Here is an 18,833-nt window from a genome sequence, read left to right as displayed (position 1 = left end):
GTCCTCGGAGCAAGCGGGCTGTCAGACAACCGTACCGATACCTGAACCCGCTCCATCCCTTGCTAAAGGAGGCACGGCTCTGGGTCCTGTCCAAACTCGATGGCTCCATATGGACAGCTGGGTCCAGGATCATCCATAACTGATCCCCTCTGCTCCCAGCTGAGCCCTCTGGCCTTGGAGAGCCGGGGACTTTGGGCAGGCGCAGCACGGGGACCAGAGCAGCTCAGACCAGGTGCCGGGCCCCAGGAAGTGGGTGGCTCCGGGGAGCGCCAGTGCCAGGCTCGCACGCTCCGAGCACACCAGGAGCACCCTCCCTCCTCCTCCGGACAGGCCCCTGCGAGGCACGGCCAGCCCAGGTGAGGCTCAGGGCATTGCTCCAAGGCTGCTGAGTGCTACCAAAAATAAAATCCCATAGTTAAGCTTCGGTTAACTATAGATAAACCCATCCCTGTCAGTCACTCGGCGGAGGCGGGACTCGAACCAATAACCCCAGAGCGCGCCTGAAGTGCTCCGCCCCCTCGGACTCACGTGACTGACATCTCCTCCCGCCAATCGGTTATCAGTAAGGTCTCAAGATCCCGCCTCACGCCACTGCGACCCCTGGCAGCCAATGGGATTTCGAGAACGAGCATGGCCTCCGTCTGGGGTGGGACCAAACGCAACGGTAGGTTACCCCAGTCAAGGGGGCCAGCGTCCGTTTTGAACGATGCGTGAGAAGACCAATAGCAAGCCAAAGGGGGCCAAACGGACGGGAGGATTACCCAATAGCTGATCGAGTCGCTAAGTGACAGGCCACTCAGCCAACCCGCGCGCAAGGGGCGGGGCTCCCCGCGTGGCTTCCGCTCCCGTTGTGTGAGGGGCTGAATCCCGAACGGCCTCCGCGCTGCTCTCGCCGTCGCCGAGGTTTGGAGCCGGACCCGGGGGCGCGGCGCCGTGCTGCCGCCTCGCCCCGCTCGCCGCCGCCGCCTCGCCCGGCCCGGGCCGCGCGCGCGGCCGCCGCCCCGCGGCCCCGCTGCCCTCCGGCGGGCCCCGCGCCCCCTCGGCGCCGCGGCCCAGCCCGGGCCCCCAGCCCGGCCCTCCTCCGCCCGCCCGGTGCCCGCGGCCGCCGCCGCCGCTGCTGCCGCTGCCTTGCCATGTCGCTGCACGGGAAGCGGAAGGAGATCTACAAATATGAGGCGCCCTGGACCGTGTACGCCATGAACTGGAGCGTCCGGCCGGACAAGCGGTTCCGCCTGGCGCTGGGCAGCTTCGTGGAGGAGTATAACAACAAGGTGGGCAGCGCCGGGGCAGGGGCAGGGGCAGGGGCCGGTCCCCCTCCCCGGGGCAGCGGGGCCCCCGGGCACGGCCCCGCCGGGCCCCGCTCAGGCCACCCCGGGCGGAGCGGCAGGGGCCGACGAGAGCGATGCGGGGATGCTGCCCGCTGCTCCTCAGCGAGGAGGAGCTCCTAGGTACCGCTTACGCGGCCTTTCCTCAACGTGCTGCAAAGTTTTATGGCAGGGCTCAAGTTTGTGCTTGTGCGAGCTGCATAAGGCTTTGTTAGAAGCGTTGTGCCGTGCTCGTTGTGGTTTAGTGCTGTGGAGCACTTGTGTGCAGTAACTTTCTTTTTTTCTTTTAATACAAAAATTGTTTTTGCTGATCCTTCGGTTCCTTGTCCCTTCCCTGGGGGCAAGGGTGTCCTGAGGCATGAGATTATATCTTCAGTATTTCCCTGCCAGGTGTAAGCAGGGGACCTTACACTGGTAATACAAGCTATGTCATCACCTTTTCAAACACTTGCCCAGTCCTTTCTGAACAGACTTCAGTGCACTAAACTGAAATGATGAATGCATACAATTGGAGAAGCAATAAAGAAATAGATGTAGCTATAGAACATACTAAAACTTGCATGAAACTGAAGAGTTTGCAAATACCACTTTGTACATAGCACATGTGTTTTGTAGCCTTGTCAAGCTGTTTAATGGGGATTGCAGAAAGCAATATCAGAAAGTTGGTTTTGGGAATTGAGCTTTATGCAAAATGTAATGAGATGAGTGACCGCAGGGCTGGGGTGGCATCTCTTGCAGGAGTTAACTTACTGTCCTTGCAGTACTCCAAGTCAGGATACTTGTACTGAGTGCTTTGTGTCGTAGCCCAATTGCTGGCTGAACATGAGTTGTCTCCTTATGCGTGTGCGAGTGCTGTTGTGGTTTTGGGGAAAGGGAGGTCGCTGGACTTGAAAACTTTCCATTTGTTTAAAGACTAACTTTAAAATGCCTTGTGTAGTGTGTACTCTGAGAACCTAAAGTAACAAACGCAAGCAGTATTTTGTTTAGGAGTGGTGGAGTTCATTAATAAGCAGGTATAGTTCTGTGCTGTCTGCTGACAGGTAACAAAGTGAAGCTTTATAGTGCAGAAGGGTGATTTATGTGACCTTTAACTCCCTAAGTTTGGACCATTCCCTAGGGCTGTCCTAGATTAAGACAGGACTGGGTCTGCTTTTCAGTTCAGACTTCAAGTGAAAAGCAGTGGAGTCAACCAGTCCCTTTTCTGCCCTTTACGCTCAGAGTTGTTGCAGACGGAAATTGTGCAGGACTGTGTAAATTACTGCTGTCTGTAAACGTTTCCCTTGGATTCTTTTGACCTCTGTGCTTCAGGAATAACTATTATCCTGTTGACTTCAGTCCCTGTAAGTGCTGTGTGCTATGAGATCTACATGGTATCAAGAACTGGAAAGTAATTGTATGAGAATGAGATGCCCGTCTGGATGCTGCTGCTGTAGAAACAAAGATGATGCATGGTTAAAAATTAAGCCTGTACAATAAATCTAGTGTAATATGACCTTCACTTTGCTGAGACATTTTGCTGTATCTCTGATGCTACAGAGAGTGTATTTCTTTTTTTTTTCTTTTTTTTTTTTTTTTTTTCAGTTGCGAAGTGCTTTCAGTAGAGTCTTCCAAATAGGGTCATTAACAGAGAGAGCTGTCTTAGGTAAATGCAAGTGTTATTATTGCTTAGAGTATTATTATTGTCTCCTTTACTTTGCAGACCAGAAGGAGCTTGCTTGGGAGTAGTTTTTCAGCTGTGCTGGTTCTTGGTGACTTACTGTGACTCTCAACATTCCTCTGAATTCTGTGGAGGTTATTGAAATATTTAGGAAGGAAATGGCTTTGTACTCTGGATTTTGAACTTCTGGACAGATACTGTATGGTCATGTCAGGGATATGCTAGCTGCAAACTCTTTCAACTTCAGCTTCTGTCTGTTTGTGCAAGTCGTTAAAACATCAGCCTGGAATAGCAATTCTAGCTTTCAAAAAATATAACCAAACAGGTAAAAATACCAATTCCTTATTAATCTTCTGTTTTATTAAAAAGGGTGGTGGGGAGGAGTTTTTAAAAAGGTCTAGTGCACCAAGTGTTCGCTGCAGCAGAAGTGCCTGCTGTGGGGTAGTATAGTGAATGAGAGAGGGCAGATTCTTGTCTTGTTTGTCTCTATAAGTTTCTATTCCTGTAATAATTACCAGAGCTTGAGGTACCTATGGGTTACCAATATAAAATGGCTATTTATGCCTCTGTTTTGTGGGGAATTGAAATATATTGACTGCCAAACCCTGATTTATTGCAATCCCCAATTCCCAGGCTCTCCTGACTGCTGTCAGCACCCCCACCACCACCACTAATGAGCTGTGTAGTATACCAGAAAGCTAGTTGCCAAGAACTGTGTGATCCCCAAGGGAGCTTTGTTTCAGCTCATACACCTTTGCTGATCAAATCACTGGCATGAGAAGAGAGATGACTTTGCTCCAGTTAGAAGAACTAAAAATATTTAGGGTAGTGTTCCCTGAACTTCTTGGATTCGCAGACTACTGTCAGCTTTCAGAATTTCTCATGGAGCTTCAGCATAATTGGATGGAACTGAGGTGTTAATAGGTCTTGCTACTAACGCTGTTCTGCAGGCTCCTGACTGTGGCTTCACGGATCAGCAATCATCTGTGGAAAACTTCAGGAAAGTCTGATCTAGGGAAGTTTTGCCTTGCAGATACATAAGTCCAGCTTAGAAAACAGTAGAAGGTGGTGCTGTGCACTGGTAACTCACATTATTTGAACAGACTGACATGTTATGGCCACGCACTTCCCAGATTGCCACCTTCTCCTGAACAGTGCCTCAACTCGGAGAGCATTCACATTTGCTGTTTTACCAGAGGCTAATTTTCTTTGCAGCTCTACGCCTTACAGAAAAAAATTGGTCACGGGTTTAAGGTTAATTGATGCAGTGAGATCTTTTTGATTGTTCATGACACTAAAATAATTGTGAAATCTCATTCTTAGTAGTTACTAATTAGATTCCAGGGATATAATTTAAAACAAAAAAAGTACTGTGACTGCTCTTCAAACTATGCAAGAAAAAAGTAAGCTGTTACCAAATCTGCATCATTTAATTCTGCATCTGCTTCTTTTAGATTATGTTGAAGAGGGATGTAATTTTTCAGAAGTTAAGGAATGTTGATTAAAGGCATTTCTTTACTCAGACGTACTGTGGTAATTAAGTCTTCAGTTGGTAAAGGCTTGGATTATGATAGGAAGATCCACATCCGATTGCAGCATATCTTGATGTATGGGAGAAACAAGTAATTGTGAAGCATTCCTGGCTACTGTCATAGCATAATTGCAAAACTAATGGAGATTAAACATCCTGGTCCTCATTTTCCCATCTGAAAGACTTACAGGTGGATGCAGAACTGTTCAAATTGTATTCTGACTTCTGATTGTTTTTCTGGTCTGCTAGCATCCCCTCAGTCTTAATCTGGCTTTAGACAATCCTTCCCGAGATAGTTGATGGCAGCAAATCTTGCCTCGCTTGCAGGAGGGAGGGGCAAAGTTTTGATGTCGACATACTGAAAATAATTCCATCTGCTCGTATTCAGCCTGCTCAAGAGGATGAATAGAGGGATTCTGTAATCACCACGTGCAAAGAAGTCCAAAGAGGAGAAGAGTGGTTGTACCTTTGCATATGCTAAGCTAGGAAGGAACAGAGCTTCTCAAGCAGTATATTCTGCTTTTGCTCCTATCTCTGGGCAGACTAATGCCTCCTGCTCCAAATTATCCCAGGCTGTTGCCAGGTCTGACAGTCAGTGTCAGGCACCTGATCTTCAGCAGTTGCCAGGAGATCTTCTAGTGTCACTAGTACAGTTTTTGTTCTCTAACCTGGCCTGTACCTAAAAATGTCCGAGATCACAAAGGTATTGGATTGCTACACAGTCACTGCTTTTTCTTCAGCTCCTAAGTGAGTATGTCTTTGTTAATTTGTAGGATACTGAGCAGGGGGTAAACACGAATATGCAGTACAAGAGTATGTAAATTGTCACCAACAAAAGCAGGTCCTTTGCTGTTTGAGATTTGCTTCTGGATATGGATATGTTGATTGCTTTGTAAAGGTTTAATACGTTCTTGTCAAGCTGAAAACAGCATAAGTGGAGGAGAAGAAATGATTAGAGGTCATTTGTCTTTTGATCCTGACCTTGCCACAAGATTTTCTATGACCAAGGACAATTTGCTTCCTTTATAAAACCTGCTCAGTATTTCTGATCCCTAAAGGAGTTAGAAAGGTATTTGTCAATCACTTCAAAAGACCAGGAGATTCTTGGTTGATACCTATTAAGAGTGCAAAGTATAATGAGGAATATCTGTATAAAGATAGTTATAAGCACTGTAAATTTGTCTGCCTTAGAAGTACATTTTAAGTATGCATTTTAGGGTGTTATGGGGTGAAAAGGATGGATCTTCTCATTTTGCCAGGATGCAAAGTTTGCATTTGTTAAGGAGCATCTCTAAATGGATTCTTAAATGTTCACTGAAAGATTTGTTGGGTTTTTTTGTGTGCAGAAACCGTATGGTAGATTTCTGGTCTAGTTTAAATGTGTATTTTATTAAACAAATTGCTTGTGTTGGAATATTTAGGAATACAAAGAAAGTGTAAAGATAAGCATCTTGGAATAAAAAGTTCATTAAGCTACTGTTTCCAGGAGGAAGCTGCTGTGTGTGGAAAGTATTAGGAAGTTCCTACTGTGAGCAGCTTATGAAGTAATTGCAGTGAATTGTCCCCACACTGATTGTGTTTGAACAGCATTTAACGCAGTGGGGCTTTCATCCTGTTTAGGTCTTCTAGTCACTGCGAGGGTCAACATATCCTCCCAGCACCATATTGTTCTCTGAATGCTTTCTGACATGTCAATATTTTTCTAATAACATAATGTCTGGGACTTCAAGCATTACTTCAGGTGTTGTCATGACCAAGCTATGTGGAGATAGCTTCTCGTCTGCTGTCTTGCATTACTCTTGCAGCTCAGCAAGTTAGCCCTTCCCCTTGCCGTATTACTGTGCAAATACCTGATTTGGAACTCGGTTACCTAGAATCTTTCAGCAGAACTGCTTTGTTGGTCTTTTCACACAAAGCAGTCAAATAATTATGTAAATATTTCAGCTCCCCCCACTTTTTTTTCTTTTTTCTTTTTTTTTTGACATTTGAATTCTATTTTACTTTCTGACTCTGGGATGTGATTAATCTGAATTTTAATTTTGTGCAGTTGTGACAGAACACGTTAGTTAATGTGATGCTGAAAACGGCTTGATAGCTAGCTGATATGATCTGTCACAATCCGTAGGGTTATGGCTAAATACTCCAAGGTATGGGCTTTAGTTGTGATTGGCATGCAAGCCATAGCTCGTCCTGCTCTCTGAAGACAACATTGTCAGCATCAGTTCAGTTAAAGACGAGCTGAAATAACCTTTGTGTAGTTAAGATTGTCATTTTAAACTAGGCTTTGCAATGTGGGAAAGAGAAGGGTGTCCTTAATCCTTTAGGACAGGATTTTGCTCCTTCTAGGATCATCTCTTCAAAGTAAAACAGCGTGGTGATTATGTATACTTCACTTTGCTTCCTAGCTGGGGCTGCACTTGCAGCCTAACTTGGGTTCTCACATGTATGTAAGCAAAGCTTTAAATTTTCTCATTTTGTTGACATGTTGGTCCATTTTAATTGTCCTTAAGGTTACAAAAGGTGTCCTCCTGGGATATACTCTGTTCTGATGCTGTAGTTATAAAAGATTATTTTGATAAAATGCTTTATTTTAAATACGGCTTCTTACAGGTGCAGCTTGTTGGTTTGGATGAAGAGAGCTCAGAGTTCATTTGTAGGAACACCTTTGATCACCCCTATCCTACCACAAAGCTTATGTGGATCCCAGACACCAAGGGAGTATATCCAGACCTGTTGGCAACCAGTGGTGACTATCTGCGTGTGTGGAGAGTAAGTAAATTCTCCCTTGAAAAAGATGATCTATGATCTTAATTGTGTTGCATGTTGATCTCATTTTCACTTGAGGCCGGGTCTTTTGAAGTGAATTGTCTTCCATCCAAGGCATCTTGTGTCCGCTACAGTGTGGAGGAGAAAACATAAAACCAAGGCAGAGCAGCTGATAATTTGTTTTCTTAACTGCAATAATAATGTGACTATTTATTAAGAGCTATAGGAGAAGCATATTTAGGAAGGTGGTTGTTATAATGCGATACAACATGGAAGAGATGCTGTTTTAATCACCTTATTGAAGAGAGAGGTGGTGATTTATTTTCCAGAGCTTTAGGATGTAAAGCTGAGAGGAAAGAAACCCAGGATTAACACCTTATGTTTTGAAAGTGCAAGTGGAACAAGCTCCCTGATGTTGCTATTTAAGTCAGATGTTTCACTTTTTCTAAAGGTGGGTGAAACAGAGACCCGGCTGGAGTGTTTGCTGAACAATAACAAGAACTCTGATTTCTGTGCTCCATTGACATCGTTTGATTGGAATGAAGTGGATCCTTACCTTCTAGGTGAGAATGACACAGTGCTAAATACTCAGCATGGAAAAGACATGCTTCCAGATTTAGTCTAGTGAAGTTCCAGCTGTGACTGGCTGCTGTCATTGCAATCAATAGTCTGATTACTAATGAGTGGCCAAGCCTGTACATCAGAGGAACTGCCATTGTCCTAGACTTAAAAAATAAAATAAAATCAATTGAACAGCTCATGGAGGCTTTCTTCTGTATTGAAAGGTGCCCTCCCCGCCATAGAATGGGTCACACAAACTGGTGTTCCTCTGCTGCCTCTGTTGTTCCTTATTTGTGGATAGGGAGCCTTAGTTTTTAGGACTGGTGCGCTGATGCCTGTTGTAATACTAAGTGGAGTGGATAGAAAGCTTCCTAACAAGCTTGTTCTTTTGGGAAGCCATTTCAGCAGCAAGAATAAAGCCAAGAGCCCTTAATTCAGTTGGAGGAGGGGGCTGAATTCTTCACATTTAATTATAGCCTGTGGGACAAATTGCGAACCCGAGATGATTGATCCAGCAGAGGCTTGTTTCCCAAGAGCGCAGCTGGAGTCAGGGGAATTTGTCCAGAGATTAACAGTGATAATAAATCAAGTAGTAAATAATTGTGAAGATGCTTTTTTTTTGTGTTGCATCTCAGCTTTTAAGAGCTTTGCTTCTAGCCCCCACCTTGAGTCTGCAGAAACAATTATAATGTTGCAATAGCATATTTAGCATATTTTATATATAATAGCATAGTTTGGTTTTGACATGTACATCAGACTCTCAGGATGGGAAAATTCATATCTTGCAGTTGCATCAGGCTTACCTATGGATTGAAGTAGACATGAGCTACTTACACTTATTTGTATGAGGAAGACTATTTCTGCAGCTAAAAGGTTTGGGTCGCTTTAAATGCGTTGGAAGGCTGTTGGCTGTTTGACATTCTTGATCTTAATTGTATGCTGTTGTTGTAGCTATTTTGATCTGTAGGTGTCAGAGGATATTAGATTAATCCAGTAAGTGATTATCTGATCTGTGAGAATAATATTGCTAACAAATGTTTTTGTTTTAGGTACCTCTAGTATTGACACAACCTGCACTATTTGGGGTCTGGAAACAGGACAGGTTCTGGGAAGAGTAAATCTGGTCTCTGGCCATGTTAAGACACAACTTATTGCACATGACAAAGAGGTGATGAATTTTTGTGGTTGTTTACGTTGCATATTTTAAAGCAGTAGAAAAGGAACAGAGCTTTGCTGTTTTTCCCCTTTTTCTTTTAAATAAATAAATAAAACCAAAGAAGGTTATCCTTCTAAAATTAAGATGTATAGTTTTGAGGACCGAATTAAAACCATAGTGTTGGCAATCAAAATTACTCTGTTTACTCATTATAGAATCCAGACTTGAGAATATACTCCTTTTATCAGATTATGTTCCAGAATATTTTAGAAAAATGAGATACAATGTCAAACTGGAATTGAAATTAACTGTATATCAAAGGCAATAAACAACTTACAGGATTGTTTTATTTTAATATAGTGCTACTTTTCAGCAATTAAAATAAAAATCTGAGTCTGGGAAATCTTAATGTTCAGTTTCAGTGAATGATCCTACAGCATAACCCTTTAGTGATCTGTTCCCTTTCTCCCCCCCGCCAAGGTAATTGTAGTAACTAAAAGCTTGCTAGGAAAGTCAAGTATCTGACATAAAATAGCACTAATAGATCTGCTATTCATATGGAAAATCAGTTTTACTGCTCATTAAACCTAAGGCTTTGTTTCTCTCTGTCCTAATATTGAGCAGGTGTATGACATAGCATTTAGCCGTGCAGGTGGTGGGAGAGATATGTTCGCTTCAGTTGGTGCAGATGGCTCTGTGAGGATGTTCGATCTCCGTCACCTGGAACACAGCACCATAATTTATGAGGACCCACAACACCATCCACTGCTGCGTCTCTGCTGGAATAAGCAGGATCCCAACTATCTCGCTACAATGGCCATGGATGGCATGGAGGTAAGGCACTAGCTTTTCTTCTGTGGGTGCTGGTGGTTGTGATTTTGCAGGTGGCTTGCTCATTAGTACTCAGCCCTTTGAAGGAAGGGGGTGGGCTGGGGCAGGGGAATCCTGTGTCGTGCCTGAAGTGGAGTATGACAAGGACCCGCTCTTATTACACTGATTAAGTAGGAGATAAAGGGATAACTTGGGGGGCATTAAAAATTTGCAGATCTGTACAGCTCCTACATATTTCAGGTGTTTTTTTGAGAGGGCTGTGAGCCAGTTGATAGTCCTTACATGAAATCTTAAGTGCAAGTATTTTAGTCACCTGGCTCTGTCTCACTTCAGTGCACAAGGCAGTGTATCTTAGCTTGTCACCTGTGCTGCTCCAGGGAAGTATGATTCATTTGGCCTGTTGTATAACTCTCAAGGCCTTGCCTGTGAAGTCTGACTCCTTTCAAGACACTGACCAGCTCTTTGAGAACAGTGTTTGCTTGCCAAAGGCATCCTTTAGGAAAGGGCTGTATTTATATAAGGGCAAAATGTTTTGTTTTCTGAAGAAAAACTTAAAAAAAGAAAAATCAAGCTATTAACTTCTGTGTGTTTTTGTTTTTGTTTGTTTGGTGTTTTTTTTTCCCCTGAAGGTTGTGATTCTAGATGTTAGAGTTCCCTGCACTCCTGTTGCCAGGTTAAACAACCACAGAGCGTGTGTAAATGGAATTGCTTGGGCACCTCATTCTTCCTGCCATATTTGTACAGCAGGTAGGCATGGAAAGAGATTCTTGATGCATCTCTAGCCTTCTGTGTCTGTGAAAGTCTGGGAGACTTCCATTACATTTGCAAAGTCCTCTCTATCTCCAAATGTTCATGCTGTTTTTACTTCCTGCCTTTTGCTAAAGAACACCTGCAAATTAGAAGCCCTTTTCATTTTTAGATGCTCATTTTATTGGTCACCTTTTTTTCCTAAAATTTTTATGAAAATTCAGACACATACTAGGGCTTACACATTTTGGACATTGGTCTCACTAGTTCCTCACAGTTTCTCCCTTGGGTAATGCTATTTGATTTTAATGCTGCTTAATGTTTTCCAATCTAATTCTTAAATGTTTTCAACAGATGTGAGTTCCACTGATTGTTTTTTAACTCTGGGCTGGATAGTGTGTAATGATGTGTGCAGGTTAATTGTGTTGGAGCAGAGTTGCATCATTGTATCTCTGGCTCGAGTTCTCACTGGAATGCAACAACCGTTTACTATCCGGCTTCTCAGAATATACCCCTTTTAGTAGTCACATATGGAGATCTCGTAATACCTTTATTCTATTTCCGATGTTCCTGTCCATTTGCAGCGGATGACCATCAGGCTCTCATCTGGGATATCCAGCAAATGCCTCGTGCCATTGAGGACCCTATCTTGGCCTATACAGCAGAGGGAGAAATCAACAATGTACAGTGGGCATCGACTCAGCCAGACTGGATAGCTATCTGCTACAACAACTGCCTGGAGATTTTGAGAGTGTAACATTACTGCTTCATGCCAAATTGAGGCAGGGCTGTATAATTTCCCCTCCCCTCTAAAGTAAGAACAACACAAGTCAAGTGGCCAGTATCTGTTGTTGCTTTGCATCTACTGTTCCAAGAAACTGTTACAAGAATTAATGGCAGGTGTCTCCTGTCTCTCCAAGACTCTAAAATGCAGAGACATGCTGAGCCTCTTGGACCTTCTGGGTTCTGGTTTTAATTTTTTTTTTTTTTTCCTCAGTTAAAAAGTTCTGTATATTTGTTTGTTGACTGTGTTAATAAGCTTGCAGGCTTTAAGTTGCTGCATATGTCCGTGTGTTTGTCAGCCAGCTGAGGCAGCACATTGAGCTAGTTTAATAGATATAAGTGCAAAACAAGGTGGGGAAAAGACACTGTTGTTAACAGCCACCTTGGCAGGAATCTTTATTGTTCCTGTTGTTTCTGCCTCTAAACTGTTTAAACATTTGTATGTTTTTTATATATTGGGCTAACTTTCTATTGAGTAAGGCTTTTCTCCCTAATTCTTACTTTTGATATGTGATCCACTTCCATATGCCCAAAGCAGGATCTATTCGTAGATAGAAATCACAGTAACACTGTAGGCTCCCTGGCAGTAAAGGCCTGCCAGAATTAACTGTTGCCTTGGCTCTCTACACCTGGTTACCTGGGCAGAATCACCTGGTGCTGTGAAGTACAAGTACTTGTTGCACAATTTCTTTAGACTTTTCTGATGCTGTAGGCAGTTGTTACGATGGTAGACCTTGTTTTTAAATTATAACTGAATTTACTGTGTCTCTCCTGAAGTTGTGTTAGGTAACAGAGTGGTAATAGGTTTCAGAAAGAAGATACTTGCATGACTTGAGCTATCCGTGAGGTAAATGACTTCTGGAAAAAAAGTGATTTGTAATGGACTTTGGATTGACATTTCCAATCAAATGATTTCCCCTTAGAAGACTTACTGTCTGAACCAAAATAAAATGGTTTCACACTTTGTACCTTGCTTGATTGGCAAATAACCTGAGCAAGATTTTGTGGTGAACTCGTATTTTGGCGCTTCTTTACATTTGGTTTGTATTCCTGGGAGTTCTTGAAAGGCGCACAAAGCAATCTTCTTCCTAAGTGTATTTGCTTTGTACTGTCAGATCTTGTTGAATGAGTGAAATGTGTTGGAAAAGCTGGTCAACTATCCAAATGAAATCTGTTTCTCTAAAAGAAATGATTCCCTAATGTAATGCACAAAGGTGGGTTTAAATTGAAAGAAACTGTGCCATCAAGGCTATGGTCTGGTGCTAGTCATTGTCTCTTGGGATGAAACCCAGGGGCTTTTGTTACTGTAGAGCAATCCGCTATTCAAAACAGAATCGCTTTGCAATCAAAGCGGAGTGGATTAGGCAAGCTAGAAATCTTTAAGAAAGTCTTAATGTGACATAGCTGTTCAGGTTAATGCTCCACGGTACTCTCCCAATAAAGACATGACAACCATAGCTGGACTGTGAGGTACACCAGCTGAATTTTGATGTAAATGTCAGAAACTATCAAAGTTGTCTTTCAATCTAGTGAGTATCCACCTACAACTAGAGGCAGCCTTATAAATAGTAGGACCATGACAAACTTGCCTTTTGTTCAGTTTATGCAGGGAAGGCAAGTTGGGAAAAGCGATTGCTGTGAAACAGTGAAGCTGACACTGAGACCACTGTCAAATACAGAACAGAACCTGGAAAAAAAAAAAGTTTTGTTATTCTGGACATATTGAAAACAATGATTCTTCTCCAGGTTACTTCTCAACTTACGGCTCAGAAAAGCACCACTTTGTGAGTTTGATTGGAATTGGTTAGTGATAGCTCTGTTATGTTGCCCTGTTTAATATCAGCGAGCCAAGAGAGACTACAGTACAGTTCAAGCTCATGCACTGTCAGTGACATTCTGTGTTTAGTTGTGGAATTTCTGACAGAGAATGTGACTTTATGTTAAGGTCAGTTTTTCTTACTAGCTGCAGTGCTGAGAGTGGCATGTTCCGCAGACAGATTTGATCTATATATCCAAACAGCGTTAGCCAAACAATTAGGTTACCATTCTTCACAATAGCACTTCATCTTAAATTGGAAAATGCTTGCGCAGAATTAAGAAGTGAAAATTAGGCTTTTTTTAGCAGCAGCATCTAATTGCAGGCACAGCTTTAGTCACATAAAAATATGTATGCAGGCTTGTATGCCTACTGTTTGTAATTAAACAGTACATTAATGTGCTGTGTTACTAAGAGGATTTTTAACTTTCTGACTTGGAGTGCAGACCTAGTTGTTACTAGACAAAACCTTTTCATTTAACTTGCTGTGGATTGGGGAATGATGGGAACTACCTGAAACACTAGTACTTTCAGTAGTCCCCTCTATGTTTTGAAGACTCATTCTCTTACAGGTGGTAAAAGATGAGTTAAAAGATGATTGCTTCTGCTGCTTAGCCAAAACCATGTTTTTAGCAATTGTAGAGCTGTGCTTTAAAAAAGACATAAGCTAATTTAGTTGGAAGTTGAGTCACTACAAGACTCCATAGTCTATACCTAATGGCAAATACAGTCCATTCTTACAGGAATGCAATCTGTTATACATGCTCTTTCTCTTCATCATCTTAATATAAAGGAGCTAATAGTCTGAATAACCAGGTAGCTTTTGCTACTGTTAGAAAATGGTTCTGTTGTGAACCTGAAGAGGATTCAGTGTGAGTCCCTCCACCCACAAAACTGCTTGAAGTTCACTTGTGGGATTGGGATCTGATTCCAAGCTTTTCAAAGGCAAGTGAAGGAATTTTGAAGGCTCCAGTGGATTCTAAATAAAGCCCATATCTTGTTTATTTAGCCAGTTGGGCTACCTTTTGGATCAATAACATGTTGCTTTGGGCATAGTCTGTTGTCATTCTTCATATGAAATTTCATTTGAAATTACTAGAGGCTGTTTTGGAACAGGGAAATGCTACTTAAAATAGCTTCTTTTCAAAGAAGTCAGTTGGAAGGTTAATAACTGAAAACTCATGAAAATCCTCATGGGTGAGATGTTCTGTAGTGCAAATGGCACTTCCATATAGGTGGAGAGCGAGAGACTTCGGTGCCCTTTTGCCAACACCTTCTGACACAGTGGCAGTGAACAAACTGTCTACTTGCTGGTTCGAGTTCATCTGCAAGAAAAAATAAAACCTTGAGATTTGTCACTGCAGCCTATGAATCAGAAGAAATAGTTGATTGTATTTCACCAGCTTAATATTAAATTAACTATGCTGGGTGTAAAGCAGACATAAGAATTTTTTTCATGAAGCTTGTGGAAACAACTGCTTCAGCACTTGCTACTGAAAACTTCTGTGCTTGCTAGATGTTGTAGAGCAATTGCTTTCAAACTCCTCATATCCCTTGAGCATAAAGTAGCATTAAGGGAAAGGTCTGAGCCTCAGTGAGGTTAGCAAGGTAGAAAATAACATGATATTGTTAAAGCAAACAAGACTTTGATTCTGGGACAGAAATGACATTTCCTCAGACTTTGCTAATTCTGTATCACTTTTCCAGTTGATTAATTCCAGATACTAAGCTATTGTTTGGTTGTTTTGTTCTGTTTAAACCAAGCTTTTGCTAGATTCCAACTGTTACATGGACAACCTGTTGCTAGCATGTTGGCTCTCAACCAGAAGATCCTGGTCATGCAAAGTTCATTATTGAAGTGAAAAGCTACAGGGAAAAAGAAGTTGAATGTTGAATTAGTGTGTTAGTATGTTAACTCTGTAAATGTCTAAATGAAATGGCATATGGTAGGTTGCATCTACTGGACTTGTACTTCTGTGTGCAGGGATTTAATAGGCAAGAATTTGAGTGCTTTGACAATCTATTTAGAAGGGAAACACAGTGGTTTCAGAGAACAGAATGAAAGACTGATAATACAGGTTGTTCCTTATGGAACCTTGAAATGTACTTAAAGGGGGAGGCATTGCCTCTCATAAGTCAAAATTAATGATCCTTTCAAAACTTAGCTGTAATTAGTCTCCTGAATGTTCTGGATAATAGTAAAAAGATCTATTTTTGCCTGGTGTCACAATGAGAAAGGCACATCAGTCTCAACTGTAGATCATTGCCTACTGGAGACTAGGTGAGGGGAAAAGTCTGATATATTGAAATTCACAGATGCTCTTGTACTTGCTTTAAGTGTAAATTAAGAAAGCTGAGTGTGTCTGTTTTGTTCTCTTACAGATAGCACTTTAACAAGTGTATTTTTGGTAAGGCTAGGAAGAGAGTCATCTCTTCCTCAGTCTTTTTACAGTAGGCATTTGTCTGTGTTTTGTATAAAGTGTTAAATACAGCAGTTACTGAAATCCTAAACTGGCTATGACTGTCGGTATTTCGTGGACCCTCATCTGTTTCTAGTGAACACCAGAAACGTGAGCATTTGACAACACTGTTAATGTTACAGACTGAAGCTCTATATTCTGCAAATGATAGTCTTGCAAGGCCAGTCAATAGTGCAAGCTGCAAGGCCAATATAGTGCTGCTTGTCACCCAGATAGAGTCCCTTTGCTTTGCTTAGGAACTTGACAGAGTTTGGGAATCATCTTTTCCACCTCTTGAAAATGATGGCATTAATGGCAGGTTGGTTGTATAAAGATAGGTGGATTCTTCAGATAGCTTATTTTTGTGATAGAAAAATGGTTTGCTGCTATCTGTAAATTCACACAACTTAAATTCTTGAACTTGTCGGTTCCCTTTGTTAGCGGTGTTTTAACTCATTTCAGTATGTCCTGAAAGGATAAATGGCAGCAAGGGTAAGCTATTGGCTCAACAGATTGCACAGTAACAGGCCCATCAAAATACTGAAGGGTTTAGTCTTCCTATTGCTTATCAGCAAAAAGGTCCTATCACCTCAAATCCAAATCATGTTAATCCTATCAATTAACACACAAGTTCTCTCTGATACGTATTTACTGCTTTCTACCATCAGACAGTATTCCAGACCAGACCTGAATTTATTGTCCAGCAGACATTAAAATGAGGTGTCCAAAATCTGTTCTGGAATGGGCAAGGTCCTGTCAAACGTGTCCCCAGTTTTCTCAGTCTTTGCAGAGAATCCAGGGAATTACTTGTATGTGGCACTTAAAGAGCACTTTCCCATACTTGCTTAGAGATGCAGCTATATATATATATTTTTTCCCCCTGCTTTTCCCCTCTAGAGAAGTCGGAAATGTTTCCTTGTCAAGGATATTGAGAGGAGTTTAGCATACCCTTGACTCCTCCTTTAGGAAGAGATCTCCAGATTCTTAGATGAGCAACTTTCACCAGCACTGAAAAGCAGTAGTTAAAAAATGCAAGTGGACACCAGTCACTGAATGCTCATTTAGCAAGTCATGGCAGACTAGACGCAAAGGCACTTGTGAGACTTGCTCGCTTCTGTCTAACTTCAGAAAATAACTGTTTGCGAAGCCACTGGTACTTAGCATCAAGCTAGGATTTCCGTACTCATCAGAGAAAATTCCGTCTGGCTTCCTTAAAGTTTATTCCTTTTCAGAAAATCTAACAAAAGAAATAATCAGCTTATTTCCTGAAAAATATTGCAGCCATGACTAGCTGTAAGCCTGTTTTCCAGCTCTCATTCATACCCACGAGTCAGCATCTCATAGAATTTGCTTTCCTATTTGTAGAACATGCAAATCTCAAGTCTCTTCTGTGAGAGATGGGGATCGGTCTGTCAAATCTGCACAAAGGCAGAAATGCAAGAACTAGTGAATGAAAGAGCCAATAGTACAGCTGTGAAGCAACGCGATGCTTTTTTGATAACCTGGTGAATATGAATTATGATATCTACTATTTAAAAGGAACTTTTTTTTCTAAACTTGGGTTGCTAGCAGTGTAAAATGTAATTTAAATCTGTTGCACCGAAGCATTTTTGTTATCAGTAGTCAAGTAGGTGTTTACTTTTATGTGTGTTTTCCCTTCTGCTGTTCCCATTCACAGTCCCGTTGTGGTAACTTCCTGAAGGTGTAATCTTTGTAGCATGATTGTACAAACATCCATATGAAATTCCTGACTTCTTGTTCTCACTAAAATATGTTAAAGCAATAGTAGTTTTACTTCTGTCCTTTTTATTTTCTCCACCTTCCATACTTGCAACTTTACTACTATACTGTCCTAGAGGAATCCTAATATCCTGCTATTCAACCGACGTATATGTTGTTGACATGGATAACTGCAGTGTCCCTATATTCCTTTATTTTTATGGAGAATATACAAAAGGTTTTGTTACAATGGATTTTAACACTTGAGTCATGGAACCATACTGTTGAAACTGTAAATTTTAAGGCAATTTTCTGGAATCGCTTGAAAGTGGAATGTTGCATCCTTTTATGCTATTTCCTGCTTACTATGTAGTTTTATTCAGATTTTTTAACCTTCTTTCTAAGTTTCAGCCTCCTGTGTATTAGGTACAGTATTTTCTGCCTTTCATACTTTGTAATAAAAATGGAACATTTGTAGATTGACTGCAGTTCACTGTGTGGTGAGTTAAAATGTACTGGTGAGTTAGCAGGGAACTACTTAAAATAGGTTTCATGTGTCCTGTGGCAAGTTTATTGCTGTAAAAGGAAGGTGATTGGCTTGGCTTGTCTCGCCTCTGCAAAACTGGTGAGGTGTATTGGATTGCTCATCTCACTGATTCCCCAACAAACTCGATCATTCTAGTTCCTATAAGTTACAAGTTACTCTGAGTAATAGCATTATTAGGAACATAGTCATGAAAGAACTTGAACGGAATGGTTAATGTTAAAGTACACCCACACTTACTTTCTTAAAACAAACCTGCTACATATGACCTGTACGCTAGTGTTGTTTGCTCTTATGTTTTCTGTCATCTTTGCATAGTACTTCTTCCTTGCACAACAAATGGTAATTATCCGCTTGCAGGCTTTTGACTTTTAAGGTGAGGGAAATAGGGGACTTTTTTTTTTTTTAATACAAATAATTGGTCTCTAAGGCATTTGAATACAGGCAAACTGCAGACAAAGCAATTAGGCAGTCATTTAGCTTCTGAGTCTCTCCCTTGTGTGGGTGACCTCTGTTAAAGGATGTTTTCTTTACAGGCTCAGTCCCTGGTGTGGTTGCTGGAACTGGGACCTAGAGGGGAATAGGGAGGCTGAACTTGGAAGCTTGGTTCTGCCTTAGAACTTGGTGAGCAGGGCCGATGACTTCAGTAAGTATTTAGATTAGTTCTTTCAACTGTTGTCTGACACATAATATAGTTTTGGATTCCTTTCTAGTTCTTTGGGTACTGGCTTTGAAATAAGAGCTTATTAATCTTCATGACCACAATGGAAAGATTTGCTGTAAAGATGCTGCACTCTTTTTCAGCTATATAAGGACTTTGTTCTAGTAATCTGTATTTGGAAAAGATCCTTTCCTTCTAAAACTGTTTGTCTCTTACCCTAGAAAAGTATTTACATCCTTCTCAATTGTTTTCCCAGGATCTGTACTTCAGAATTCTC

At 41.7% G+C, this 18,833-nt stretch overlaps 1 protein-coding gene across 1 annotated transcript; it reads left to right on the top strand.

Moving 5' to 3' along the window:
• Positions 1-1,057: 1,057 nt before the first annotated feature.
• On the top strand, positions 1,058-17,834 carry DCAF7 (DDB1 and CUL4 associated factor 7). Its single transcript, XM_067311939.1, has 7 exons — positions 1,058-1,271; positions 7,124-7,282; positions 7,731-7,842; positions 8,890-9,008; positions 9,621-9,830; positions 10,457-10,574; positions 11,159-17,834. The coding sequence occupies exons 1-7, from the start codon at positions 1,134-1,136 to the stop codon at positions 11,329-11,331; spliced, it is 1,029 nt and encodes a 342-aa protein (XP_067168040.1). The 5' UTR covers positions 1,058-1,133; the 3' UTR covers positions 11,332-17,834.
• Positions 17,835-18,833: the final 999 nt, after the last annotated feature.

Source organism: Apteryx mantelli, chromosome 28, assembly GCF_036417845.1.
Source record: "Apteryx mantelli isolate bAptMan1 chromosome 28, bAptMan1.hap1, whole genome shotgun sequence".
In the NCBI taxonomy this organism is placed as follows: domain Eukaryota; kingdom Metazoa; phylum Chordata; class Aves; order Apterygiformes; family Apterygidae; genus Apteryx; species Apteryx mantelli.
The sequence above is the reverse complement of the archived record's forward strand: the minus strand, read 5'-3'. Positions and strand labels throughout refer to the sequence as shown.